This window comes from Epinephelus moara, chromosome 14 (assembly GCF_006386435.1).
Source record: "Epinephelus moara isolate mb chromosome 14, YSFRI_EMoa_1.0, whole genome shotgun sequence".
Classification (NCBI taxonomy): Eukaryota; Metazoa; Chordata; class Actinopteri; order Perciformes; family Serranidae; genus Epinephelus; species Epinephelus moara.
In genome coordinates this window covers 30,195,363-30,222,895 of record NC_065519.1, presented here as the reverse complement: position 1 = coordinate 30,222,895, position 27,533 = coordinate 30,195,363, and the positions used below count along the sequence as shown (strand labels likewise).

At 40.3% G+C, this 27,533-nt stretch overlaps 3 protein-coding genes across 3 annotated transcripts in view; 2 read left to right on the top strand and 1 right to left on the bottom strand.

Moving 5' to 3' along the window:
• Positions 1-3,052, bottom strand: part of nol10 (nucleolar protein 10) — a 26,409-nt gene extending 23,357 nt beyond the window's left edge. The window contains exons 1-5 of the mRNA XM_050062384.1: positions 2,912-3,052; positions 2,439-2,484; positions 2,248-2,346; positions 2,045-2,122; positions 1,923-1,960 (exon numbers count right to left, since the gene is read on the bottom strand). Coding sequence (XP_049918341.1) covers positions 1,923-1,960; positions 2,045-2,122; positions 2,248-2,346; positions 2,439-2,484; positions 2,912-2,977 — 327 coding nt within the window. The 5' untranslated portion in view covers positions 2,978-3,052. The remainder of the gene's footprint in view (positions 1-1,922; positions 1,961-2,044; positions 2,123-2,247; positions 2,347-2,438; positions 2,485-2,911) is intronic.
• A 1,406-nt stretch (positions 3,053-4,458) lies between these two features.
• Positions 4,459-18,472, top strand: LOC126401335 (V-type proton ATPase subunit C 1-B-like). Its single transcript, XM_050062529.1, has 13 exons — positions 4,459-4,579; positions 4,814-5,017; positions 5,543-5,610; positions 6,894-6,979; positions 7,523-7,617; positions 9,085-9,176; positions 9,265-9,366; positions 9,481-9,549; positions 11,518-11,610; positions 11,702-11,789; positions 11,877-11,974; positions 12,070-12,199; positions 16,202-18,472. The coding sequence occupies exons 2-13, from the start codon at positions 4,889-4,891 to the stop codon at positions 16,292-16,294; spliced, it is 1,143 nt and encodes a 380-aa protein (XP_049918486.1). The 5' UTR covers positions 4,459-4,579; positions 4,814-4,888; the 3' UTR covers positions 16,295-18,472.
• Positions 18,473-20,042: 1,570 nt separating this feature from the next.
• Positions 20,043-22,271, top strand: kcnf1b (potassium voltage-gated channel, subfamily F, member 1b). Its single transcript, XM_050061900.1, has one exon. It carries the CDS (start codon positions 20,137-20,139, stop codon positions 21,454-21,456), a length of 1,320 nt encoding a protein of 439 aa, XP_049917857.1. The 5' UTR covers positions 20,043-20,136; the 3' UTR covers positions 21,457-22,271.
• Positions 22,272-27,533: the final 5,262 nt, after the last annotated feature.

Genomic DNA, 27,533 nt, shown 5'->3' with positions numbered 1-27,533 from the left:
TGTGCCTGTGTGGCTGTGACTTCAGGCAGAGAGACCGCTGCATCAGAGCACGTTTTAAAATACATTTATTTTATCAATTAGTTATTAACTTTTACTATTTTTAGCAACTTGCCCGATCGGGCAAGTGAGTTGTTAGTTTACATGCCCGACCGTGAGTTTTACTTGCCCCGGGCAATCGGGCAATCCTTATTGTTGAGCCCTGTTGTCACATTAATAATTTATATGATAAAAAAAAATGGATACACTGTGTGCTAATACGATATTGCCACACAAATATATTGCGATACTATGCTGTATCGTTATTTTTTCTCCAAACTATTTCTGAATTTATTATAGATTACTTGTTTTTCCAAATTACTCTTACGTGCTGTGATAATGTGTGACTGTCATCTCTAAAGAGAACTTTAAGCTCCTCGAAATCCTCTATATTATTTTTAAAAGATATGTTTGGAATCACCTGTAATATTGATGTTCTTCTTCTTTCCTTCAATAATGAGTATTTTAACAGGGGTAAAAGCAGTATAATTCAGACACCAAATGTATTTACATTGAATTGAATGACTAAAACTTCTATTTAATTAATGTCCTCATAGTGTTGATGGGGAAAATACAGCTGGAGCTAACTATTTCTATTGTGTCATTTAAAGAATTTTTTTTTTACAGCAACACCTGTTAATCTAGCTTGTGATAGGCATTACTGTGCACTCAACACTGAAACAGGAACCTGTTCCTATTTCATCTGCACACATTTTGATGCCTTAAGCTTCCAGTTTCTTTTACCAATGGCTGGTGGTTTCTTCTACTCTTATTGAACTGCTGCTCAGAGGGATCTTTGTCTCTCTCTGCCCTTTGAGGTGTCAGTCTGGTTGAACCTTTGTACAGCGTTTTGTTCTCCATGTACATGACTTTTTATTCGAGCCCTCCATACAAAATAACATCTATTTGTAAAGAGGACTTTCTACAACCTAAAAGCATGAAAGACCATTCAAAAATATAGAGTGGTCCTTTCATCAATCTGACTGAACCCAATCATGCTTTTGTGGCAGGTTATTCCACAGTTTATATGCAGTTAATCAATATGAGGGTGTCTGCTGAAAAAGAACCTGTCTTCAATGGCTATACTGAGTGTTTTTTTTTTATTGTATGAGGTTTTAAGTCATTAAAAAACATTATTCTAATCACAGAAATGTCTCTTTAGAAACTGCTCTTCAAGGATCCTGGATAACTTTGATGTCTAGATCTTATTGTTTTACAGGTGATGACCAAAGTGCCCTTACCTGTTTCTGATAATCTCACACTGAGCTGCAGTTGGTAACCTTTATAAAAATTAATTTGTGTCATATTTGCTGAAACTGTCACTACATCCTGTCCATTTTGTGAAAAAAAAATTTTGTTCCTCTACCTCCTCCTAGGTCTCCTCATGGTATCTACAATAATCCACTGCACGCGTAAATGAAAACAACTAATCAGAGCTGAGGAATCACTAACTAAGCTGTCAGTCATGCTCCTGAACTGCAGGCAAACTATCACTCGCCAAATTAGGCAGCACTGATCAAATATGAATTAAGCTTCTGTTACGGCATTGCCTATTTCCCGCCTGACGTGTTTTAAGAAACATGCTTTGCATAATGTTTAGCTGTAAAATGAAAATGTTTGTGACCTAGCCGACATTTTGAAAACAATCAAGCCAAACTTTGCAATCACCCACCAGCTGGAGCAAACTTTCTCAATATATTTTCTAAAAAAGTTACCAACTTTAGCATGAAGTGATTTTATGATGACGATGTTTTCGGTTTGTTGAATTTATAAACCAAAACTGTCATAAACCATGTGCATGTATAACAGCACAGATCATACATAAACACTAACAATTCCAACAGCGTCTGTAAATTGTTGCAGCAAGGGATCCCCAAATGTCTTACCTTAGAGTAGTCATCAGACAGGATGTCGAAAGCCACAACTTTGAGAAAAACAGAAAAGAAATTCATCAGTTTAGTGCATAACATGGATGACATATAACAAGTGACTGCATCTACCAACTTACTATCTGAATCCAGACAGCGCTCAAACTTCAGTGACAACTGGTAGGTGTCATAGCAGCGGATCCTGGGTTTGTATGTGCCTGAAAATAATGGAAAACATACACATAAAAATCTAGTTACTATCTGAACAGGCCTGTTCTGACACCTGATGTCACTCTCACTTTTAAGGAGTGTTTGCTGAAACACTGTCCATAGTTTGTCTTACCCGCTGCCAGGACGAACTGACCATCCCTGGACACTTTGATGGACGTGCACACTGTGGGCATCTCAAAGTCCTGGATGAGCTCAATCCTGCGCTGGATGTCTGGGAGGAAAAATAAGATAACTCAGAATTAGGGCATACATCTTAAAGACATTAACCAGTCTGTGAAGCTGAAATTATGGAGGTCAACTCACCGACATCTTTCTTTTGTAACTGTCTCTTTTTCCGATCGGACAGCCACTGTATTAAAGAGGGAGAGCTGATTAGAGTTTGGCATTATTACAGCAATACTTTCAAATATTATGGCTATGTTTCATATTACTAACTTCTGACCTCTATGTTGTTTATCTTAGTTTAGGTCAATTATTATTAACAGTGCAACACTGGCTACAATGAGTGGTGCATATTGAGGTATGGAGGTTAAACTGAGGAGTCTCAAACAATGTTATTTAAAGCTAGGTTTGTTCCTTTACCTATATTAAACATTATGTTGAGGTGCTGTGTTGTTTAATAGAGATTAATACTGACATTTTCTTAATATACACTGTCAGGACTGCTGCTGTCAAGGCTAGCTGTGTAAGCTAGCTCTTGCTTCAAGGTAAGTACTGACTTTCTAAATAATGTTATTAGACGTAGCTAAGCGTTAGCAGCGAGCTGCGCTTCTTACCTCCGGAAGAGATTTCCCGTGACTTAAATTATAAATCTTCACATCATTCACGCTGGATAGCTGCATTGTGGAAAGTGAAGACTCTGGTCACACATAACACTGTTACTACACACCGGTGAACTGCACCGATTCCACGTTGTTGCTCCGGAGCAAAAACAGGAAATGACGGTGAGTTTGCCGAAATAGGTCCGAGTAGAAACCGTAGTGAGTGAACACAGTTCCCCTCCTCGCCGGAGTTATCGTGAGGTTTAAGTAATTAAAGAAACAATATCATTGATAGAATAGACAAAACTCTACAAGAGGTTAATATTTATTTTACATGCTTCGTTAAATAGCATAGCTTTTATCCGTACGTAGATAGACAATAAATTTAGGGACTGTTCTCTGCTTACCAGAGGAGGGGTGGTGTGGTGTGAATTGTTTTATATTTCATTTTATTTTGTTTTATTTTATCGTATTTTTATTTAATTTTATTTAATTTTGTTTTATTTGATCTTTTTCTTTTTTTTCTTTTTGTTTTTTTTTTCTTTTTGTTGCCCCTCCTGGAAGTTACAAATATTTTTCCTTGGCCTCCCTGAGTGCCTGACAGAAAATGCATGACCCTTCCTCTAACATAAATTAGTTATTAGATTTTAAAATTTACCCTTTAATGTTTGAAATTCAGAAATTAAAAGTTGAATACGAGTTGAAAAAAGCCTCGGTGTTTCACTCTTATCTACGCTTTCATCCTGCATGCTGATTAGTTTGTGCAAACAGTTCATTCTGGGCAAAATTTTAAATGAGACATACACAGTAAAGTGATTTTGAAGTGTCACTTTTTTTGATGGAAACTTTTTCGCATATGATGTTTTTTAAGGACTGTTGAATATTTTAAAATCTTGTCACAATTTCTGTTTTTACAGTTTCTGGCCATGATAAATGATGTAATTTGAATTGGAGATAAAAAACAAATTAAAAAAAAACAAAACAAAAACAGCCATTTGTAGTTATATGTCCCTCCCCTAAGCCAAATGAAAATATATATCCCCAACCCATGCTTAAAAAAATATTTGACATGCCTCCCCCTTTTTGCACCCTCCCCCTCACAAGTAATGATTAGTCCCTTAGCTACAGATGTCTCTGTCACCATTTTAAATTGAAGCGAATATCAATTTATACACCTATCACGGTTTTTCAGGTCCACATGCTGTTACCAGAACATAACAGAAAGAAATATGGGTAAAGGCAACTTACATTATGCAATATGAACAGACATAAGGTAATAACATTATGTAAAATGTTGCTTTAGTCTATGTAATATATATGCTAGGGCTATACTGTGAATTGTGACTCAGTGTTTTATTCAGGCTACAGGCAATTTTTTTTGATTGTTCCCATGTTACATGTGAAAAAGTAGGCCTATTTAGAAACAATAAAACAGCACCTTAAATAGCACCTATATAATATTTTGAGAAACATGCAGAGTGACAGCAAAGTTGCAAACTGAGTCAACCAGTTTCAGTGACGTATTCTGGTATAGCTACTCAAAGCACCTGGAGGTGATGTAACAGCTGCTGGTGATCCTAGAAGACAGTGGGCCGGCCGTGGCAGTCTCAGGTGGAGCTGCTGCTCAGACTTTCCAGCAGTCACAGTGGGACTGACACAGACGGTCATGAAGATAACCTGACGGTAAGAATCCTTGCTTTGAGAGGTTTTTTCTTTTCATCTTATAGTTTCTTTTATTGGACTTCAAGTAGCCATGATCAAAGAAAATGTTAATATGATGGGATACTCAATGACAGAACAAATATATATAAACAAAATAATTAAATGTAATTTTAAAAGTCAGCTTACCATACAAGCTTTTAAGTTGATTTATTTTTGAGTTCATCTCACTGTATGTGTGTTTGCTCTGGGTCACAGTCTGTTTAGTGCCAAACGCCTTGTTTTTGTGGGGAGGATTTTGACTGGAGGTCTCTATGTGAAGCACTGGGAGTCATGGCAGACTTGTGGTTGATTTCTGTCCCTCTGGACAGCACCAGCTTAACCAGTGTAGCAAAACTCAAGCGCATCATTGCCAAAACCAACCTGGCCTCCTGCTGCAAGTTCTCCATTCCAGATCTCAAGGTAAGGCTGTGTATCATCTGTCCTAATGATGAGCCCGAGGGAGCCACGTAAAGTAAACAGAGTAAATATACAAATATGGAGCAGATATGGAATGGTCTCTCTTCTTCACCTGTGAGAACAACATTGTTAGAAACCACGAGCAAGACGAATTGTATGTGTACGTTGGTTCTGTGTTTACAGTAGAGTGTAGTTGAGGAGGAGGATGATGGTGTTTGGTGTCCTTCTCTGGTGAAGGGATAAAGGCTCAGGTTGCTCTCTACAGTTTGAGGCAAAATTTCCATCTGACCCATTTCACTCAACGTGATCAATGTTCACCTTGGCTGCCAGGATTCGTATTTTACCAGCAGTTCAAACATGAGAAAGTGTGGTATTGAATATGACACGTGGACATCTCCAGGCTGAATCTTAAAATCTAAAAAGTCTGCAAGTTATTATACATGCAGACCTGTTGCTTGTGTTTTATGGTTTGAGCTTCATACATCAGCTGCAGTGACACTGACTGTGCTGTCTATGCTGTGACCCCAGGTGGGAATACTGGACAGTCTGCTCAGCGTGTCAGATGATCTCTCCAAGCTCGACACACTAACTGAAAGGTAATTTAAAAAAAAAGATCCAAGAACATTGAACTAAACTTAATATGTTGCCCATGCTTTGTTGATGAACCTGTTTGTCTCAATGGTCGTTGCATGTTTGTAGCTTAATGTGCAGCTTGGTCCTTACTCTGAGCTTGAGTGCCGTCTGCACCATGATTAATTGATGGTCAGGGGCAGCTGACGGTTAGTTTTCCCTCCTGATTTTAAATTCATTGTTGGTGTATCAGAGCTGACACAGTGTGGGCAGGGATGTTACTACGTATTTGCGACATAAAAATATGACCCAGGGAGATTAAACAAGACAGAGTTTGTCTGGTAATTTACTTGACTCGTTTTATTCAGTTTGATCGATTGTTTTCAGCTAGAGGTCTTTGATAAATAAAACCTGTCATTAATAGTTCATTGTGGAAAACGATTTCCAGAAAAGAAGCCCATAAATGGTTAAAAATGTAACCACATATATAACATATAAAAATACACAAACAAAGTAGAGGCACCTCTTTAAAACAGTGGTGCTCCCAAGGGTGGCCAGGGGGGCCGTGATAGCCTTGTTACAAATGTTGGCTGGATTTTATTGTGTTCAAGAGGCTGTGGCGTGCTCATTTTTTAACATGGTACAAAGGTGGTAATATCTTGTGAAACTAGACTTCATAAGGCATCCATTGATACCAACCATGTCAGCATAGCTTGGAAGGAAGTGGGCTGAATAACATTCCAAAGTTAGGCTAAATTTTGGCAAAGGAACAGCTGGCATGGCCATTTTTAAAGGGGTCCCTTGAATTCTCACCTCAAGATATCTGAATGAAAATGGGTTCTATGGGTGCCCACAAGGCTTGCTCTCAGTAAATGGTTAGCTCCTTTTAATTGAATTAGTCCTTCATATTAAAGCTGTTTATTAATCCTTTTAAGTAAAAGGACAACCAGCCTGTTTGAAGGTAAGTTAATCGCCAAACAGATGTACATACAGATGCATAACTCATTAAAACAGGATTGTTAGGGAACTCAAAATGTTAACTATATTGGTATTCTTCTATGCATATCAGATAATTAGTAATATTAACTGTAAAATAAGAGACCAAAGTATATCAGTAACTTAACTTTCCATATTGACAGTTTTCAACTACCCTATATACTTAAACTGCATAAGGGAATTTCTGAAATCTAGTAATGGCTTTCGGTTTTGATGCCACCCTAAGATTTTCAGTGGCCCCAACCACTCCTTTAAGGACATTTCTGGGGGCGCAGCTGCTGTAATAATGACATTTTTCTTGTTACATGGCCAGTGTGATTAAAAAAACACATCAGTGTATGAGGGAGGTGATGGAGCCGTCCAGTGACAAAGTGCCGGAAAACGCCTTAGCCAGTGGAGGTGAGTCATGCACAAATGCACATGTTGATACATGCTGAGGGTGTTAATTACATTGTATAGAAACTCATTAAGTAAGTGCATAGAAGCCCCAGGCTACATGCACACAGCAAATGAGCCTGAGAGCTACTTAAACTAAACTCCATACACATGTATACACACAAACATCCACTCCCACAAACATGACACAGTCTAACTGATCCGTTTAACTTGTGTTAGTTTCCTGCATAGAGGCAGGGCAGATAAACAGCTTCCCAGCACAAACCGGGCTAACCAGTGTCTCTGATCACTTTCCCCCATCAGACCACGGCATGAATCAGACAGCCGTCGTATCACCCCTGAAAGCTTACCTCAAGTCTCTGAGGGGTATTTTATCTGCTGACAGTTTGCTCTTTGAGCTGGACTGCAGTGCTGTGTGACTCCTTATATATAAAGTGTGCATTTTAACAGTGTTTTTTTATTCCACTGTGTGGTGGTGTGTGCTTAAAGGTGTTCAATTTTTGGTTTCCAGTGAGGTTATTATGACTTCTTGTGTGTGTTTCTCAGTGGACCTGATGAGCTACATAACCAAGTTTCAGTGGGATAAAGCCAAGTATCCCACAGCTCTGCCTCTCTCCAGCCTGGCAGACATCATCAGCAAGGTACTAACTAATGGAAATGAGGATAATAATAATAAGTTATGTGTAAATATAGATAGTACGGTCATAATCACCTGAAAGGGGTAGTTCAGTAATTTATTATTGCACCCTTGCAAGTTGGGAGAAATAGAAGAAACTGTGAAAATCCCACTGGAACAGAAATTAGAGCGTCTTAAGCTTCAGTAATGTCACATATTCCAGAGTGAAACAGGTTTGTTACGAGAGGGATTTAAATAAAGTCCCTCAGATGTGATTGGACCTCCCAGAGAGGTGGTGGCTGCGCAAAAGCTACATTATACAGAGCTGTAGAGAGCTGTAGATACAAAGCTTTAGGACTGTTCACCCCCAACCACACCTCCCTCAAATCACTTTTGAGGTGCTAGCTATGATTTTTCCATATTCATATTTAATAGTTAGCATGTAACAAAAGAAACATGTTCTCACTCCAAACTTGTCAAATATGACAGCTTGGTCAGGGTTCCTATGTGCTGCGAATTATGATGCTCTATCGTCAGTTTTGGACGTGTCAGTTCACAGAAAACATACAGTTTCCGATCATTACGCGCATATAGTGTCTTTTCAAAATAAACTTCCATATTCACAGGAAATAGTGTTTCCCTTTGTTACATGCATACAATGTCTTTTCAAAATAAACTTCCATGTTCATTGGAAACGTATAGTTTTTGGTTAAGGGTTTTTTTTGGGGAGTTTTTCCTTATCCGCTGTGAGGGTCATAAGGACAGAGGGATGTCGTATGCTGTAAAGCCCTGTGAGGCAAATTGTGATTTGTGATATTGGGCTTTATAAATAAAATTGATTGATTGATTGATTGATTGATAGTTTTTGGTTGGAACGGTCACACAGTGTCTTTTCAAAATAAACTTCCGTGTTCATTGGAAACGTATAGTTTTTGGTTGGAACGGTCACACAGTGTCTTTTCAAAATAAACTTCCGTGTTCATTGGAAACGTATAGTTTTTGGTTGGAACAGTCACACAGTGTCTTTTCAAAATAAAATTACTTTAGATTTAGGCAATCAAACTACTTGGTTAGCTTTAGGAAAAATCATGGCTTCTGGTTTCACACGGAACATGAATGTCCTATGTTAGTACTTTATACTACATCAGTTTCTCTTAGCATCTAACAATGCTGCGGGTGGGTTTGTATTGGAGTTAGTTGAAAGCCCATTGCATCATTGTGACACTTACGGGAGCCTTATGCTTCAGTATTAGACGCCGAGGGGTGTGACGAAGCATTGGTATTTGACGACCTGGGAATGAGAACGGGTTAAACAAGGGAGGAACAGTAGACCCAACCATTTAGACCTTTAGTCCGAGAACACTGGTTCCTACACTTCTAATAAGACATATATGTACATTCAATATATGAGTTCACATCTCAGACTAGTTTGGAGGTTATCACATGTACCCGTGATGCTCACATGTGCTGTTGATACCTGCATTTGTGTCAGGAAGTTTCCCAGATGGATATGGAGTTAACGTCCCGAGCTGCGGCGTACAACAGTGTGAAAATGAGCTTGCAAAGCCTCGAGCACAAAGTCGAGTGAGTGATGCCAGTAACATATTAAGTAGAAATACTCAAGATCATACATACACTATGAAATGTTGAACTGGAATGTGTGTCTTTTCAGTGGGACTCGCAGTCTGCAAACTCGCAATCTGAATGACATAGTGAGGAAGGAAGACCTGGTGGTCTCAGAGTACCTCACCACTCTGCTGGTCGTAGTGAACAGGTTGGTGATGCACTAAAAGTTATATTACCTGCATTTTATGGTTTGTGTTGTGTGTGTATCTATGTGTTGCTCTGTATGTGTAAATGTGTTTCTGTGTGTGTATTTTGGTCACAGAGGGAGCTACTTGGAGTGGGAAAGGACCTATGAATCTTTGTCAGAGTTTGTTGTTCCACGGTCCAGCAGGTGAGCCTTCTTCATGACCTCTTGGCTTTGAGACAAGCCATTTCACTCGATCTCAGTACAAGTGCACCAGCAAAGCTCAGAGTACCTGTTCTCAGCATCCAAAGAGGTCGGGCTAAGTAATCAGAGGTGTTCTGTTACCTGCAGAAAGTAAGAGTCCGTGTAGTTTGGATCAATTGCAGGAAAGGAAATGTTTTGGGGTTCTTTTTTCCCAGCGGAAAATTACTTCAGTTAAAGTTTTTAATATTTGAATACCTTACAAGAAACAAGAAAAAATAAAGTGCTTTGTAGACTGACATCGAAAGTAGAAAAAGAACAAGAAAGTGATGTCAAACCAAAGTCTGTCATGGATGAATTGTAAAAGGTTTTTCCTTTTTCAAACAGAGAAAAATACACTTGAAAGTTGAAAAAAAGAACTGACTCTTCATCCACATCACATCACAGTTTAGAGTCTTTGTTACTGATGAATGGAAATACTGCTTAGTGTCAGTGAATATAACTATAACTAATGTGTAATGACTGGGTTTGATGCTGGTATGTTTGGGTAGAGTAGAGCAACTGATCTCTGGTATTTTATGTCAGTATATGCTGTGTTGCATTTGACCTTTTCTATGCCAAAAATAGTACAGATTCACTATTTTGGGTCAGGCTGGAAAAGCCTGTGACAAAACATTTAGGACACTAAGCCTTTTTATTGATGCCTATAAACTAATAACAGTGAAATGTCACTCAGCCATCATTCATTCTATTACTTATACCTGTGCTTTTCCTACTGTGACCTGCCAAAATGTCTTCCATGAAACAGACCAATAAGTAAATACAGTTTTGTGATACCATTGTAATCATAGCTGCACAAATTTATCCCCCCTGACTAGAGGTTTAATGAGCCAGGGTAAATAAAAACACAGGCCTTTAAAAATATGAATGTAATGACAAATTAAACAGCGGTTCTATTGACTTTATGTGGCACGGCGCTTTTTTCGTCTTATTTGTTTTGCAGTTTTGTCTTTTAACATACACTTATTAATGCTGGCCACAGTGAATACAAGTAAAAAGTCACTGCCTTGGATTCACATCAAGTGGCAACGCCTGGGGCTGTAAAAATCAAGCCAACGCTAAGTGCCAAAACCTGCAGTTCCTTAAATGGCCACTTGAGGCTGGCTCCAGAAGCCAGTCAATCCCCATAGACCCCCATGTTAAAATGCCCGACTTTACAGTAGAAATAAATATGTTTACAGCCTGGTACAAAAAACAGTTCTGATCTCTATAGCTTATTTCAACATTCATGACAACTGCACAGGAGGTGAATTTTTATATAACTCACCCATTAACATTTTATAAGGGCTTAAAGTTATGCATATTTAAGGGCAGGACTGCTTAAGTGGCAGGCATAGACTGTAACAAACAATGGATGTAGCTACCATGACATCACCGATTGGTTTGTGGACACAGTTCAGCTGTCGCCATCTTGGGTTTTATGGTCACTTCTGGCCACAGAAAAACCAAAATGGCGATGGCCGAAATGGCCAACTCAAGGCTTTATAAGGGGAGCCCACAAACCAGTGGATGACATCACGGCAGCTAAGTCCATATTTTATGCAGTCTATGGTTCACACAGTCTGTTATACTCCTTCCAAAGCTGGGAACACATTTATGAGGAGGCCATAGGGCCTGACAACGTCTGACTGAGTGTAATAGTGTAACTGATATAATGAATCTCGACTGTGACTGTGTTTTGGATAAAGAAATATTGTATTAACACACGTTTTAAACAATCACAATCAGACAGCTTCTGTTATGATATCATGGTGTTCTATACACATGATGAATCACAAATACCAATTACATCAATATCACCCAACTTTCACTCCCATAGACTTTAATGTGTCTTTGTTGCCTGTCAGCTTGACCTGTTGCGCCGTGTTGTCAGGTGTCGCTCTCATTTCTGTCCTGGTTTTGTGTGACCATCAGGAAGCTGTTCGAGGATGGAGAGGGAGGCGTATTCTCAGTTACACTTTTCAAAAGGGCTGTGTGTGAATTCAAAGCCAAAGCCAAGGAGAGCAAGTAAGCAGGATGGATTGTCAGAAAACAGCCCGTCAAGTCAAAGCTGTGTTGTCTGTGTCACTTACCATAGTGTAGCCTATGATCCACACAGGTTCACCGTGCGCGAGTACAGCTTTGATCTGGAGTTGAAGAAGCAGCAGGAGGTGAAGCAGCAGAATGTTTGTAAGAAGGAACAATATGTGAGTCTGACATCATACTCTGTAGAGTTTCTTTTTTGGATTGTGTGATGTTGTAGTATATTATTAATGCACATGCCTCCTCCATAGGGAATCTTTGTGCGTTGGCTGAAGGTGAATTTCAGTGGGGTGTTTGTTGCCTGGATTCATCTGAAAGCATTGAGGGTGTTTGTGGAATCAGTCCTCAGGTCAGTGCTCATAACGCTAGTGAATAAAAAAATGACATGCTAATTTTCCTGTGATCTTTACGTGTGAGTATACTCATGAGGATGTCTCCTGCTAGGTATGGATTACCGGTGAACTATCAGGCTCTCGTGTTGCACACGGACAAGAAGCGTTCAAAGAAACTGAGAGGAGAACTCACCTCGCTGTTCAAACATCTGGACCCCACTGCCACCACCAGCAAGACAGATGTAAGAAGCCAAATCCACTTTCACTGCCTCAGACATTTCTTATAAATATGTCACTGTTACATTCACATTTCATTACAGAAGAAAGGGCATAAAGACACAAACACACCAATTCTTCAATGTAGATTTTCACTGTTGACGCCAGTATGCAGGGCTCGGCAGTAACAGTTGCCAGATTGTTGTTGGCAACCAATCTGAGAATCTGGCAACCAATTCTTGGCATTTGGTTGCCATCAGTGGCAAAAAAGGCAAAATATGCACCCTAAAATAAGTGTTTTTTAAACGTTTGTTGTATTAGTGACTAAATATTACTATATCACTATTGTTATCATGTTGCTGTTACAGTCAGAACTGGAACCAGGCATCACTGCACGTGCATTGGTGTGTTTACTCACATGCATGCAGGCGTCTGTTTTAGAGACAATGGTGAAGCAAATTAAGTTGTTTGACACTGAAATGAGAAGTTCAACAAACCTCTCAGCATCACAAACAAGTGTGCAAATTAATTCAACTGACAAGTGAACCTAAACAAACAGATAAGATCAGATGAATAATAGAATCAGATAAAATGCAAACGACAAAGAATTTTCGCTGTTAAAAAAAAAAGCCTTTAAACATTCTTTTATGTCATACTTTACCTGTATTGCCATTTTGTGCTACTTTATACTTCTACTTATCTTCAGAACGTCCGTCAGACAAATATTTGACTTGCTAAGCACTAAATTAACTCAACTAAAGTGGCCAGGCCAGTGTTACAGACTACTTTCAGTCTATTGCAGATATGTGGCTTACATATTGGCAGACAAGAAAGTAGCAAAACCGCAGTATAGAAATACCAAAGATATGTTTGAGGCCATTTATAAAAAACTGAGGCCAATACATACATTGTCCAAGCAGAGAGCACAAGTCTTTTTTCAGCTGTCAAATGTCCCCCTCAGTATATATCTTGACTATAATTCTTCCATAAGAACTGTTTTCGACCTCTTGCAGTGGAAACGCTAGGGTCTAGGTACCATGTCTGAAGGGTCATTTCGATTCCAGAGGTGCCATACCGAAAATATTTGGTGGAAACGGGGCTTTGTACTTAGCAGCTTCTTTTATGAGTCAGTTCGTTAGACCTCAGGGGTAGACGCACTGTATTTTGGCATTAACACCGAACGCAAACATTACTTTTGTTTGTTCACAAGACAACGCCATGGGGCAGCTTTAAATCAACATGTTTATATTATGTGGTTACTTGGAAGCAGCACAATAAGCTGTAAAGACAACACAGCTGCTATGTTGAATGTGTTGGCAACCAGTTGTGTATTTATACATCCAGCAGGCACAGAGCAACATTAGCATTCATCTGAAGGCCTAAAGGGAAATATCTGTCTGTTTAGCTGATAAATGCTCCACTACATGTACATTTGTGGCTCGTAGCTATCTCTACTTGTTGTTCAGTGCTGGATAGGTAATGTAAGTATTAGTCTGTCTATTAGAGATAGCTGCCTGCTGGGTGTGAAACGAAGTTGATGAGAGTGTTAAGAGCGAACCGAAGCCATAAAGTTGTGGCCTGTAAAACCAAAATAATGAGCGAAATGCTTTGTCGAAATGAGAGGAAGTGCACAGTGTTGATTCAACACTATAAGCAACCCCATTCACATTACATGTAGTAATTTCATCCATTAATATAAAACTATTGATCAAAGCAACTTTAAGGTCAATTCCAAATGCAGGACTTTTAAATGTAATAGGATTTTTTAAATTGTGGTATTGGTAGGCTAGTTGTACTTAAAGAATCTGAATATGTCTTCCACCAATGCCTGGAGCCAGTTCATTAATGCTCTTTTATATAGCCTGCTGTTACTCACATTCCGGTGGGGAGAAAAAAGATATTGAAGGCTTCCCTATCAAGAAACAACACAAAAACAAGTGACACTTCGCTAAGCCCCACCCATTTGTGGTGGTTCGTCAAGCTGTCAGAGCTAGCATGGAGGCTGCACTGTCACTGACCTAAATATTGTTTTATTATATTTCAGAGAGAAGCAGACAGAGGGGTCAACAACATGTGTTTGGCAGATATATCCAGGATGTCAAACTGGTTAAAAAGATAAAGATAGATAGAAGCTAAAGCAGAACTATAGGCAATAGATCACAGTGTAAAAGTGAACCACCACATCAAGACAGAAGACAATGAATATAAAGGGAAACAATGCCAATATTCAACCAGTGGTGTGTCATTGCAATGTGTGTAAATGAAAAGTGTTTGGCTTCTCCCTGTGCTGCCAGCCGCTGGACAGGCAGGGAGCTCGAAGAGAAACCCAACAATCTTCATCTGAGCACACTGCAAAGACACACAGCTGGTTGAATATCAACGAAGTCTGCTTCCCTTTACTGGTTCCTGTAGAGCAGGGTAGGTCTTTACTGAGTGTTAGAATTATTAAAAAGCAAAAGTAGGCTATATACCCCCAGAGACTGGTTACTGAGCTAGCTAACCCTACAATTTTTAGGGTTTGACTTTGGGACAGTGGAGAAACAAAAATTTCCTTCCAACCTATCAATGTAAAGAGTATCATTAACACACGTACCTCAGGCACAATATTTCACTTGAAATCCACAAAACCAGCCTAAAAATGAAGGTAATCTGAAACGACTGCATGGCAGTCTATGGAGCACAGCCATGTTGTTGTCGGAACCTTCTCGAAGCTGGCCAATGCTATGCTGTGATTGGCCAGTCTGCATTCGAGGGGCAGGACTTGCGAAGGGTCAATTTAAATCTATTCTATTCAAAAATAAACTAAATATGGTGTATACTTTTACGGAATAGTTTGGATATTTTGAAGTGGGGCTGTATGAGGTACGCATCCCTGTATCACACACAGTAAATGTCGGTCGCCCCCAGTTTAGAGAAGCAGGCAGGAGTGCTGCCACACGAGCTGTGTAACTTACTGCTGTGGAGGGGGACAGCCACCGGGAAAAAAAAAGTCCCACCTAAAGAATCAGTTTAAGTGTACACCACTGTTTATTAAGAATATTTTCACCACTTTACACAAACAGCCTTTCCAACTGGGAACTCAAGCCATGATGGTCTACCGCTGTCTCGATCGGTTGGTTTGTATGTGTTATTGTGTCCGAACTAACCCTCTCCCTTTTAAACGGAATTCCACAGACGAACTAACAGATCGAGGCAGCAGTAGACCAGCAACTCCGGTGTTGTAGTAGGTAAAATTACTTTTTTGTTAAAGGAGTCTGGTGGCTTTGAAGAGAGTGTAGATGGCTTCAGTTTCCAGCAGGAAATGGCTGCCTGGTGACAAAGTAAAGCAGTGAAGATATTCTTAACTCAAACTGGCATTCATTTTTTTTAGCTGGGACTTTTGTTACAGTGGCTGTAATGCATTTTGCTGCTGCCCCCATCATTTAGCTTCTGTGGCAGTACTCCTGCCTGCTTCTCCAAACTGGGGGCATGCTGACGAACATCTACTGTATGTAGCTAATACACTGACTATGGATAAGTACCTCATACAACCCCACTGCAAAATGATCCTTTAAGTAAAGTAAAGTCCAATCAATATTATTCATACAGCGCCAAATCATAACAAAAGTCATTTCAGGACACTTTCCATGTAGAGCAGGTCTAGACCAGAATTCCCACCAAGAACAAGCACTTCAAGAGAATTTGATAATGCTTCACTTAGACCAATGACAGCAAGTGAGTGGAGCGTTCGTCCAGTTGGATTTAATTTGATTTGTCTGAGTGAAGGAGAGCGCTGTCAACCATCTGCTGTCCAGCCTACTTGAAATGGCATCTGTCACATGCAAATTCATCCACGGCCTCGCCAGACCACAGTGAGGAAAGTGAAATTGTGGGCTGCAGGCACATTTACTGCACACAAATAAGGCCATGACATCTATGATGCATAATAAAAAAGAACATTGATCTGGCTCAGGCAAACACACTCCTGCAGTACAATGATAGAGTTCAAGGTGTGTGACCCATTGTATCTTCCGTCTCCCTCTGCCAAGCAGGTCAGCTGTGAGATCCCAGGACTCTGTCAGCAGGAGTACTTCTCCTACGTCTGCTTCCACGTCAACACCAGCGTGCTGGAGGCCAGCTAGCAGTCGACAAAGAGAGGACCCACACAGTGACCAAGCAATGAGGGCCCTGTGGATCAGTCAGAGCCAGGAACATAAAGACCCTCAACTCTAAAATAAAACACATCTAGTGAAGACTACATTTATGAATATTTTAGTTTTCAGCATTTCTCATGAGCCAGAAATATCTGTCAAGCTTCCCTTGGACAGCAGTGTAAACTATGTTGTCAGGTGAACAGTGGCTGGATCAGGTCCTCTTCACCGCAATGCAAGCTGCACATGGACTACACTTTGGGATGTGCTGCACATGAAACCATGGAACCATTTACATGTGTTTATTCAATATGTAAAAAATGTTTTCTCTTGCAAGAATGTGCACTGTTATTGTTAATGTCAGTGTACAGCCTTAAGCATTTCAAGTAAGCACGTCTTCCTAGAAACCTGTAAGCTAGTGTCTTTCTTCAGGCACAGTTGTACATAACTCTACACAACTGACCATTGAATTTGCTGTCCATTCCAGTGGACATAACTTTTCTAGGATGTCTAAATCTATGATCATCTGTCATCTGACTTCAGCCAAATGCACAGACTTAATTGACTGGATGTCTATCAGCTTATCACAGTGTTCCACATCATCTAAAGTGGACTGGGGTAAAGCCACGCCCCCTTTTTTAACAAGCATGGCTGACTGTGAGGCAAGAAGGAGGTGCAAGGCATGTTTCAGTCCATAATCATATTGTTTAAGTACATTATTTGTGTTCAAACTGCCTTTAAAGTAAACACAAGATGTTATATTACATATATATGTCAAAATTGAAAATTGAAAAAGGGAAATACTGTTCTGATATGATTTTCTAATGACACAATCATCTTATAATGCACTGTGTTGATTATGTACACAAAACATCATTCTCAGGAGGTTTTCAACACACTGTTTTCTGGAGATACTTAAGAATCTGAGGATATACTGAGTACTGATGACAGACACAATACAATACGTATATGTAATGTGTTTTAAAGCATCACTTTAGTTATTGATATGAGTATACCATTCATGAAAATAAATTAATTCTTAAAAAAAAGTGACCATAAGACCATCATAAAATTTACTTTTTTTCTTCTTCTTTTTTTGCCACTGATGTATGAGTGCATTTAGAGTAAAAATTCACATTATTTTCTTTTGTGTTTGGAGCACAGGTGAGTTCTGAACGGGTCAGGCAAAAATTCACAAGTATTATCAGCTAAATGTACATAAAGTCTCAAACTAATAATTGATCACAGACTCACCTTTCAATCAAATAGTGAAACCATCTTTTCCAAATGTCAGCAGCGTCTCTTCTTCTTGAGAAAGCTTCGCAGACTCCAGGTTCATCAGTCAGTCCTGACAGCTTTTTACAAATGCTTCACTGAATCTGTAATCACCTTCAACATATCAGCCTGGTTCGGTTCACTATCTAACATCCATCGCAACCCACTAAACAAAATCATAACAATGAGTAGTAAAATAATCGGACTGGAGCAGGAATCACTCATCAACATTTACAACAGAAGGGTTAAACTAAAAGGTACACACATAGCCTCAGATATCACTCACACACTGCACAGCCACTACAGTCTGCTACCTTCAGGCCAGAGATACAGATCACTTGCATTCAGGACTAAGAGAGCCATGTCAAGCTTTGTACCCACATCCATCCGGCTCATGAATGCCTGACCTATGTGTGTATATGTGTATGTATGTGTACATGTAATTTGTATGTATATATATGTACATGGCTCATGAATGCCTGATTTATGTATGTACATGGTTGTTTACACCACTCCTTTAACTTGACCATGGATTGCTTTTATTTATTTATTTACTATCCATATTTTTAACAATTGTTTTTATCATTACCTAATCATCATGTATTCATTGTGCTGGCAAGCTTTCTTCTCTCCAATTTTTGACTGTTAATTGATGGTTGATTGTTGGTATTTGCTGAATGCATGCGGTATATTATGTTGCGTTGCTGGTTATGTGAACTGTACACGCACTGATGCTTTGCACAAATGAAGTTCCTAACGGATAAATAAAGTTCTTTGAATTGAATTGAATTGAAACTACATGTGCTTCATCTGCAGAAATACCGCTGTCTGACATGTTATTATGGATTGCATTAATAAACTGTTAATGCTGCTGTGTGTAAGTGGCATTTTACTGTTGTAGCTGCTCAAGCAAGATGGAGCTAGTTTTAAGGAGATAGTTTACAGTGAAGTCTGCAGATCTTAGAGAGTACAGTTTAAAAAAAAAAAAAGGAGAAAAAAAAAGCATTTTGTGGCGCCAGAGGGAGCTGCATAACGTCTGATAAATTACCTCGAGTGATGTCACCTGAGTCAGCATCAGTTGGGTCTGAAAACTACATTTTTTTCATTCATTGATTTTTATTTATTTATTCCGTTGTCATGCCTTTGGCCCTTCTCACATGGGATTACAAAACACAATTTTTTTTTTTTTTTTTTATTGCACATACAAAACAAAATGTGGTAAATGAAAAGAAACCCAAACAAAAAAAAATGCTTTGTTTTTCCTAACCTTTTTGATAAAACTGTTACCGGTTGAGTTGTAGGTAGGAAAGAGGGAGCATGTGCAGAATATGGTTCTTCTGCATTGCATCCATCATGAGTCCGACAATGTTCTACAAGTGTGCAAAATCTGTGGAGCAATCTTTTAACCACTGTACATACTGTAATGTAGTTTAGTCCAGTGGTTCCTGACCTGGGTGTCAGGCAACCACCAAAGGGTCACAAGATAAGTCTCAGAGGTTGTGAGATGATCACAAATGTGTTTTAATCTTTTTAATTATTATCTCATCTTTATTGTTCTTTTTGTGAAAAGTTTGAGAGGGAGGGGCTGGAGCCTATCCTAGCTGACACCATGGAGGTGGGTACGCCCTGGACAGGCTGCCAGACTATCACAGGGCTGACACTTATAGAGACAGACAACCATTCATGCTCACATTCGCACCCACGGGCAATTTAGAGTCACCAATTAACCTGCATGTCTTTAGTCTGTGGGAAAACTCACACTGACAACTTGCAAACTCCACACAAGCCACAAAGGGGCTCAAACTCAGGCCCACCTGCTGTGAGGTGACAGTGCTCCCCACTGCACCAGAGTAAGACAATGTAAAAGCTTAATTTGAAAACTAAATAGTAGCTTGAGTTGTTAGATACAGTAAAAAGTATAAAATGTAGTGAAGTAGTAGTAGTAGAAAAGGAAATACTCAGAGAACCAGTGCCATAACATCATATTCAACTAGCACTTGAGGACACCTTCCACCACTGAATGCTATACAGTAAATGATCACCAGAGAGTGCACTATCTCTGCTCTGTGCAGCAACCACTGTCACAGCATTTGTCTCTATCTTAAATGATATTTGATCAGTCTGTATGTTTGATGATGGGATATTTCCTTTAATTAACAACACTGTAAAGCCAGTAATGAATGCCTCAATATACTGCAAAACATTCTAACTTTTAAATGGACAATGGGGCTGTAACCTCTGTGGGCAAGGAGTTAGAGTTTGTCTGTATTATAGTGCTGATTATTGGTGCTCATTTAATTATTGACTGGACTGTCTCTAAACAAGCTGCCTATTGCAATCCTCCAACCGTGAAACACACACACACACACACACACACACACACACACACACACGCACAGGGAGAGAGAGAGAGGTGGGAAGTGTTAGGGAAAGCTGGTCGTTCAGGCTGTGCCATTCAGTGCATGGAACAGTCTGAGGAGGAAGCATTTACGCACCGAAATAATGGACATCAATTCTGGTTCACTTTAACGTAACAGGATACGTATTCATACAGTAAAATGTGGACAGTTCCGAAGCCAAAATATAGAACTGGTTCGTGCGACGAGAGGGAGATTGCTGTGAATATCGGCGGAGTCAGAGTGGTGCTTTTCGGGGATGTTTTAAACCGCTACCCGGAGAGCAGACTGGCGGAGTTGTTGAACTGCCCAACTCAGGATTCAGAAGTTATCTCATCTCTTTGCGATGACTTCGACCCGGGGAGGAAAGAGTTTTACTTTGACCGAGATCCCGATGCCTTCAAGTGCATCATCGATGTTTACTACTTTGATGAAATCCACATCAAACCCGGCATTTGCCCCATCTGTTTCATAAAGGAGATGGAGTTCTGGAAAATAGACCAAGATGTTTTAGATGAATGCTGTAAAAGTTACCTAAATGAGAAGGAGGAGGAGCTGACAGAGATTGCAAACAAAGTGAAAGTGATTCTGGAGGATCTGGATGCGGATCAGTGCATTACGCGCACCCAGCGGTGCCAGAGGTTCCTGTGGAGACTGATGGAGAAGCCGGGTTCCTCCCTACCGGCGCGCGTCATCGCCATCGCATCCTTCCTTTCCATTCTGGTCTCGGCGGTGGTGATGTGCGTGGGGACCATTCCGGAGCTCCAGGTGACGGACGCGGAGGGAAAACTGGTGGAGCACCCGACCCTGGAGGCGATCGAGACTGCCTGCATGTTATGGTTCACCGCGGAATACTTGCTGCGTCTCGCCTCCTCTCCGAACAAACTGCACTTTGCGCTCTCCTTTATGAACATCATAGACTTCATGGCCATCATGCCTTTCTACGTGGTCCTTTCCCTTACCTACCTCGGCACCACATCCATGATGGAGCTGACTAATGTACAGCAGGCTGTCCAGGCGCTCCGCATCATGCGCATCGCGCGTATTTTCAAGCTGGCGCGCCACTCCTCGGGGCTGCAGACTCTGACCTACGCGCTCAAGAGGAGTCTCAAAGAGTTGGGGCTGCTCCTCATGTACATGGGCGTGGGAATATTTGTGTTCTCAGCGCTGGCCTACACCATGGAGCAAAGCCACCCAGAGACCCTTTTCAGGAGCATCCCGCAGTCTTTCTGGTGGGCCATCATCACCATGACCACGGTGGGCTACGGAGACATCTACCCCAAAACCACGCTCGGCAAGTGCAACGCAGCCGTGAGCTTTCTGTGCGGGGTGATAGCCATCGCCTTGCCCATCCACCCCATCATAAATAACTTTGTGGTGTTCTACAATAAGCAGAAGGTGTTGGAGACTGCGGCGAAGCACGAAGTGGAGCTGATGGAGCTGAAGTCTGGCAGGGAGGCGCGCAGGAAAAGCAGGAATTAAGAGGAGACTGTGGACGCACCAACAGTCTGAGAAAGACTTTTCCAAGAGCTTTAACTGCCGTCAGTCTGAAACTTTAGAGCGATTTCATTCCTGAAGTAAATGTGAAAATCAAAAAGTCACTTGTCCAAATCTAACGCACCAAAACAAATTCAAAACGTCAGTTTGCAAAATCCAGTATGCCGAGACCATGGCATCACGAGACCCTGAGACTGTTTATGTTCCTGCAAACAGCCTGGGACAGCTCCATAAGGTGACACCTGTACATAACGCCATAACAGAGATGTTGTCTTTACACAGCTGTGTTGTTCCTGTTGCTGCTTTGACTCTGCCACGTGCTGCTTAATCCATTACGCAGTTATTTCGTCCGTTACTGTTGTTATTGTGTGTTATTAGTGAATTAAAAGTTGTGCATGAAAAAAACTCTGTACATTCACTTGTGCAATGAGAATCATTAAAGCATCACAATACATATCTTTTTCCCCTTTAGAGGACAATGCAAATCAGGTTGAAGTGCTTTGGTAGTTAATGTATAAGATATGGACTTAAAATGGACCCGTGTGGGTGGATTAATAGCTGCTATCATTTTAAGAAATGCCTTTTTGGAAAATTAGACATGCTAAAAAAAAAAAGAGAGAGACTAAAATTGAGTCATAATTTGCAGCCTCCAGAAATTGGGTGTGTGATTAATCTCTTTAATCAGATTATTCTAAAATAGATTGTAGGGAAATATTTTGTGTTAATATGTTGTGTTATTTTGTATCCCGTGTGTCTGGCTAATCTCAGATGAGATGATTAATTCCCTTTTTAGGGCTGGTAAGGAAAGATGGTGGAAACTCCAAAAATTAAACAATCCAAGGCCATAAGAACACATGTATAATGAAAAAATGCATTTTAAAATCTTTTTTGAAAAGATCCTTAATTGTGAGTGTTGGGGTCATTCACAACTCAATACAGACTGAGTACTTTTGGTTAACAAAAAAAAAAAAATCAATTGCCAAAATCCATCCTGACTGTATGCGTTCATGTGTAAGCAGTATTTTGCCATTGTAGCTGATCGAGCTGGAGATAATTTTAACCTGTAATAACAACAATAAACTTAAATTGGAAATAAAATGTGCTCAAGTTAAAGCTGGGGTAGGCGGTTTTATTTTAGTGTCATTAAGCAAAAATCCTATAATAACCTTTCATCATATTGTCATTCAAGTAGTCCAGGAAAAACTAAACGTTTGCACCTCCTCTTGGCTCTGTTCTCAGGCTTTAGAAGATAATACCCATGACGGGAGACTTTGGCGAGTCACAAGTCATTTCAGAGAGGGGGCGTTCCTATTGGCTGTTCTACAAATGCAGATGTGCATGCACGTCCCTACTCAAGTGTTGAAAGCGCGACTTAATGGCGAATAATCCTGCAGAAGAAGTACAAGCATTGGCATCAACTGCCTACACCACAAAGCAACCTCTGAAAAAGACAGACTTGTCAGAAAGAGAGTCTGTTGCTTCGGTTACACAGGTTGGACCAACACTGTTGCTGGCCAGCAGCCCAACACATTCTCACTCCGACCTCATCACATATCGTTTGGTCATGGATTTTCCATGTCTAGAATGTGCAACGTACCCTGGTTGCGTTCGTTGGTGAAGTTCTGGGACGCTGTGTCTGATTACAAAATACACTTCTGTTTTCACAGGAAATGTACAGTTTACACACAGTCTCTTTCAAAATAAACGCACCACGGCGATACAAAACCGCAAACTGACATTTTCTTTTCCTTCAACAACAAACACACATGTTTGGGTTTAGGAAAAAAGAACACAGTTTGGCTTTTCAGTCTTGTGGGTAGCAAACACCAGCCTTCCTGGTGAAAGTCCATGGTTTTTGGACCCATCCACGACCCCTCCCACCTGCTCTTCTCGGACTTCCGCCAGCTTAACTTTTTGTTGTTTTCCCACCGCGTTTCCCCCCGACTGCACCATTAAACAGTAATGGCAACCGGCCACGTATCCCAACGTGAAAGGACAGCTTTTTTCGTCAGTGTCTGACACTGGAAGTCACTGACTAAGTGCCGGACTTCGACGACTTTGGAGTGTGACCGGGGTGACCAGCCCGCTGTGACACTGTGAATTCAAGCTGCTACAGCTGTCAATCAAAGGTCTGTGTCCTGAGCTGCTGCCCACTCTTCTCTTTAAAAGATGTATCTGATTCTTGATAAATGAAGTGGCCTAAAAAAGTAAAAAGTACAGATTTTTCTCTGAAATGTAGCGAGAGAAGTATAAAGTGGCATAAAATGGAAATAGTCAAGTAAAGTGCAAGCACCTAAAATTTTTTACTTCAGTATAGTGCTTGAGTAAATGTAGGTATTCTACCACTTTGGTACCACCAAAGTTAAACTACATCTGCGAGGCAAACAGCCACAACTTTTGATAATTTATTTGTGTTTACAGAAGTGAGTCTGTCAGTGTTTTATCCTGCTCAGTGGGCTGCCTCTCCGAGGTGCCACATTCACAGCTTTATTGTTTCTCCTGCAGCCATCTTGAAAAAACACAAGGGTGGTGCTTGGAAAAACTAGATTTTATTCCACTACGACAGCCGTGTTGGAGGCAAGGCATGGGTCAGTGTTTGGGTGAATGTTACTGTTGATCCTATGAGACATCTGTGTGTGTGTATGTGTGTGTGTGGATACAGGTTTATCAGTGTGTCTGTGTCTTAATCTGCATGTTGCCCTGTAAGTTTCTGTGTTGTGCATTGCGTGTGACACAATGCAAGGCAGTGGTCTGTGAGAAACTGCTGTCCCCAGCGGGGAAACACTTCAAAGTAAGGCTATATACACCCACACATTGAACTCTCAAAAACACTCCCCTCCCTCCCATCTCACTCCTTCGTCCTGCCTCCACCTCCTCATGCTCTGTCTCAGATGATGAGCTGTCAGCTTCACTGGCTGAGAGAGCAGCGATCAGACGCAGCGATATGCAGAGCGTCAATGCTGTCACTTTTTGAGGGCGTGTAGAGGTGAAAATTTTGCACTTATTGCTTCAAATTTGAGCAGGATGTGTGTTGCGCTGTGAAGGTAAAAATAGAAGGAATGACATGATTTTTCATCAACACTGAAATGATGACATGAAAGATTGATGTGAGGACGAAGGCAAATTGAGAGACATTAACTGACATTGACTTAATCCAAATATAGCACTTCATATGTTATGCATCAGCAAGCATTACAGATGACTCAGTCTCACTCCTACTGTGTGACACAGCCACACAGGTTAAAATTATATGTCGCTGACCACAGTGTGAGACAAACTGGTCTTCACTCAAAATGTGCAGCTATTGCATGAACATCAGCGATACAAATGTTCCTTCTTCCTGTGGCTCTCCTATTATGTTTGATCCATTGCAACCTGTAAACAAAAGCATCAAAGACGTAAGATCCTCCCTGTCAATACCTGGCTTCCCCCTGTGTGCTTTGATGCTTCACAGGAGAGATCTCCCACGATCCTCAGAGTCCCAGAGTGCATGTGTGTGTTGAGGAGGATTTAATGGTAAATAGATTTTGATTGAAGAATGGTTTATACTGGTAATTAGTCATTTATAATGAGCTCCCACTGGTTGTAGTCATGCAGGCGTGTGCATAGGTAGGTTAGTGTTTAGGGAACTGAACTTTCACACACTCTGTATATCTTTGTTTTCTGCAGCGTTTCTCGAGACATGAGCACTGACTGATGCAGCAGCACTGCAGCAAGCATAATGAGACACTTAGTGACACAAACATATGATGACAAAAATCAATTTTCAAATGTAATTATGTAAAAATGGCTGTGACTGCTGTGTCTACAGCTTAAGAACATGTGGTCTGGGGTGAAATGAAAATGACATATTGCAAAGACAATAGTAAAAATTACAAGACTGGCATTAAATAAAAGGTGGAATTAATAATGTAGACCAGGTGATAATTACTGTATTACTTATTATTATAACCCATAGAAAAATTACACATTCCAACAAATCCATGAAAAATCAACCAAATTAAAGTAAAGATTATCATTAATATTTCTAGCCAGAGTGAGGGTCTTTGCAGGTGGTTGTATAACAAGAGGCCAAATTAGACTGTGATTTAATTCATTATATACGGATTTTTATAAGTTTGATAGATTGGTTGATAATAATTTCATTGATCTAAAATCAAACACTTTGATCACACATGTACAGTATAACATATGAGAGAGAGGCCATGAAGAGCCACACATAATCTCAAGGGGGACATTGGTATTGATACTAACTGATGCACCAATTAAAGACTGTAGTGATGCATCTAAAATTAGATCAATAAGATATATTAAAAAACAAATTCATTACAGACAGATTTTAAAAAAAAATCATCCAGTGTGACATGATACATGCAACATTCAACAAAGACAAATTGACTTCAAATGTTTGTTTGTTTTTTTTAGCGAAAATAACTTGAATTCCACTAGACTGAAAACAATTTAAGCTCAATACAGTAAAAAGCTGAAAAATGTGCAGTAAAATCAGCTCAATGCTTAATGAACTCAGCATTTAAAAGGATGGGATTTTTCAGTTTCATTTAGCCTTCTTCTTATTAATGGGAAAACATGGGGAAAAAAAGGTAACAATCAACTTGGTGACAAATGTACCACAAATTGGGGGAAAAAAGCTAGATAAAATATATATTAATTATTATTAATAATATTATTACATTTTAGAATTATGTTACAGAATGATTTTAATTTTTAAGGACTCTTTCCAGGTCATTTCTGTCATGAGTCTGTGTTCCCAGTGTGTCTCCCCTCCCCCGTGTCTGTGTCTCCTCTCTCCTAGGGGCGGGTCCAGCGAGCCAGCAGGTGTGCAGGCTACGCACCTGTTCCTCATTCTCATCAGTCTCAGTTAAAGCCCGGTCTCTCCAGCCACTCGTCGTCAGATCGTCCAGTTTCCCACGCGGTATACTGTGTTTTGACTCTCGACTCCTTCAGTGATCTTGTTGCCAGTGTTTCCTGTTGCTGTTTCGTTGTGACTTACCTTGTTTCTCCTGTGATCAGGAATCCTCCTCGCTCACCTGCATTCTGCCTGCGCCTGCTGGATCCGCCCCCGTCCTTCACCGTGCCTCTCCGTTGTGCCCCACCACCTCGTCTCTCCACCCTGCCTTCGCCCTGCCTCACTGCACTGCCTCGCCATCCACCCACAACATTCAATTAAAGCACCTTTAACTGATTCCTGTCTCCGAGTCTCGCTTTTGGGTCCCACTCTCAGCTGTTTAACGTGACAATTTCCTTGTTTGTTTGTTTGTTTGTTTTGAACTTTTTTTCTTTTTTTTTTAAATTGTTATTTATTTAATTATTTTTACTAATTTTCTCATTTAAATTTTCTCTTTTTACTAATTTCTTGCTAGTTTTAGGCCATTTCCTCTTTCCTTGCTTATTGCCTTCTTCCCATGATTTTAAAAGAAATCAAGCCAATTTGCTCAGGTTTCAAAGGGTTAAATATATTGATGAGAAAATAAAATTTAAAATGACATAACAGCAATAAAACACACATTGTTTGTATATGCAAACATTAAATGCGTAATTTCCATCCAACATGGGCGGCACGGTGGTGTGGTGGTTAGCACTGTTGCCTCACAGCAAGAGGGTTGCTGGTTCGATCCCAGGTGTGGGAGCCCCTCTGTGCGGAGTTTGCATGTTCTCCCCGTGTCAGCGTGGGTTTCCCGGGTACTCTGGCTTTTTCCCACAGTCCAAAGACATGCAGATTGGGGACTAGGTTAACTGATAACTCTAAATTGTCTGTAGGTGTGAATGTGAGCGTGAATGGTTGTTTGTCTCTATGTGTCAGCCCTGCGATAGCCTGGCGACCTGTCCAGGGTTGTTGTGTCTCATCAAGTATGTTACTCATGTTTAGTGTTTCATATTTTATGTCATGCCTTAGTTTAGTTTCATGTTTAGTCCTTTGTTGTCATGAGCACTTGTCATGAGCACTTTATGTTAAGTTAAAGTCACTCATGTCCAGTCTCGTCGTGCACTTCCTGTTTTATTTTGTACTCACCTTTTCCCTCTCGTTTCAGACCCTGACTTCC

Bases quoted from the DNA above. Each gene is read 5' to 3' on its own strand.
- LOC126401335 (XM_050062529.1), top strand. From the start codon at position 4,889: ATGGCAGACTTGTGGTTGATTTCTGTCCCTCTGGACAGCACCAGCTTA. The intron at 5,611-6,893 runs GTAATTTAAAAA...TTACATGGCCAG, and splicing joins CTCGACACACTAACTGAAAG to TGTGATTAAAAAAACACATC. The intron at 11,975-12,069 runs GTCAGTGCTCAT...GTCTCCTGCTAG, and splicing joins TTTGTGGAATCAGTCCTCAG to GTATGGATTACCGGTGAACT.
- kcnf1b (XM_050061900.1), top strand. From the start codon at position 20,137: ATGTGGACAGTTCCGAAGCCAAAATATAGAACTGGTTCGTGCGACGAG.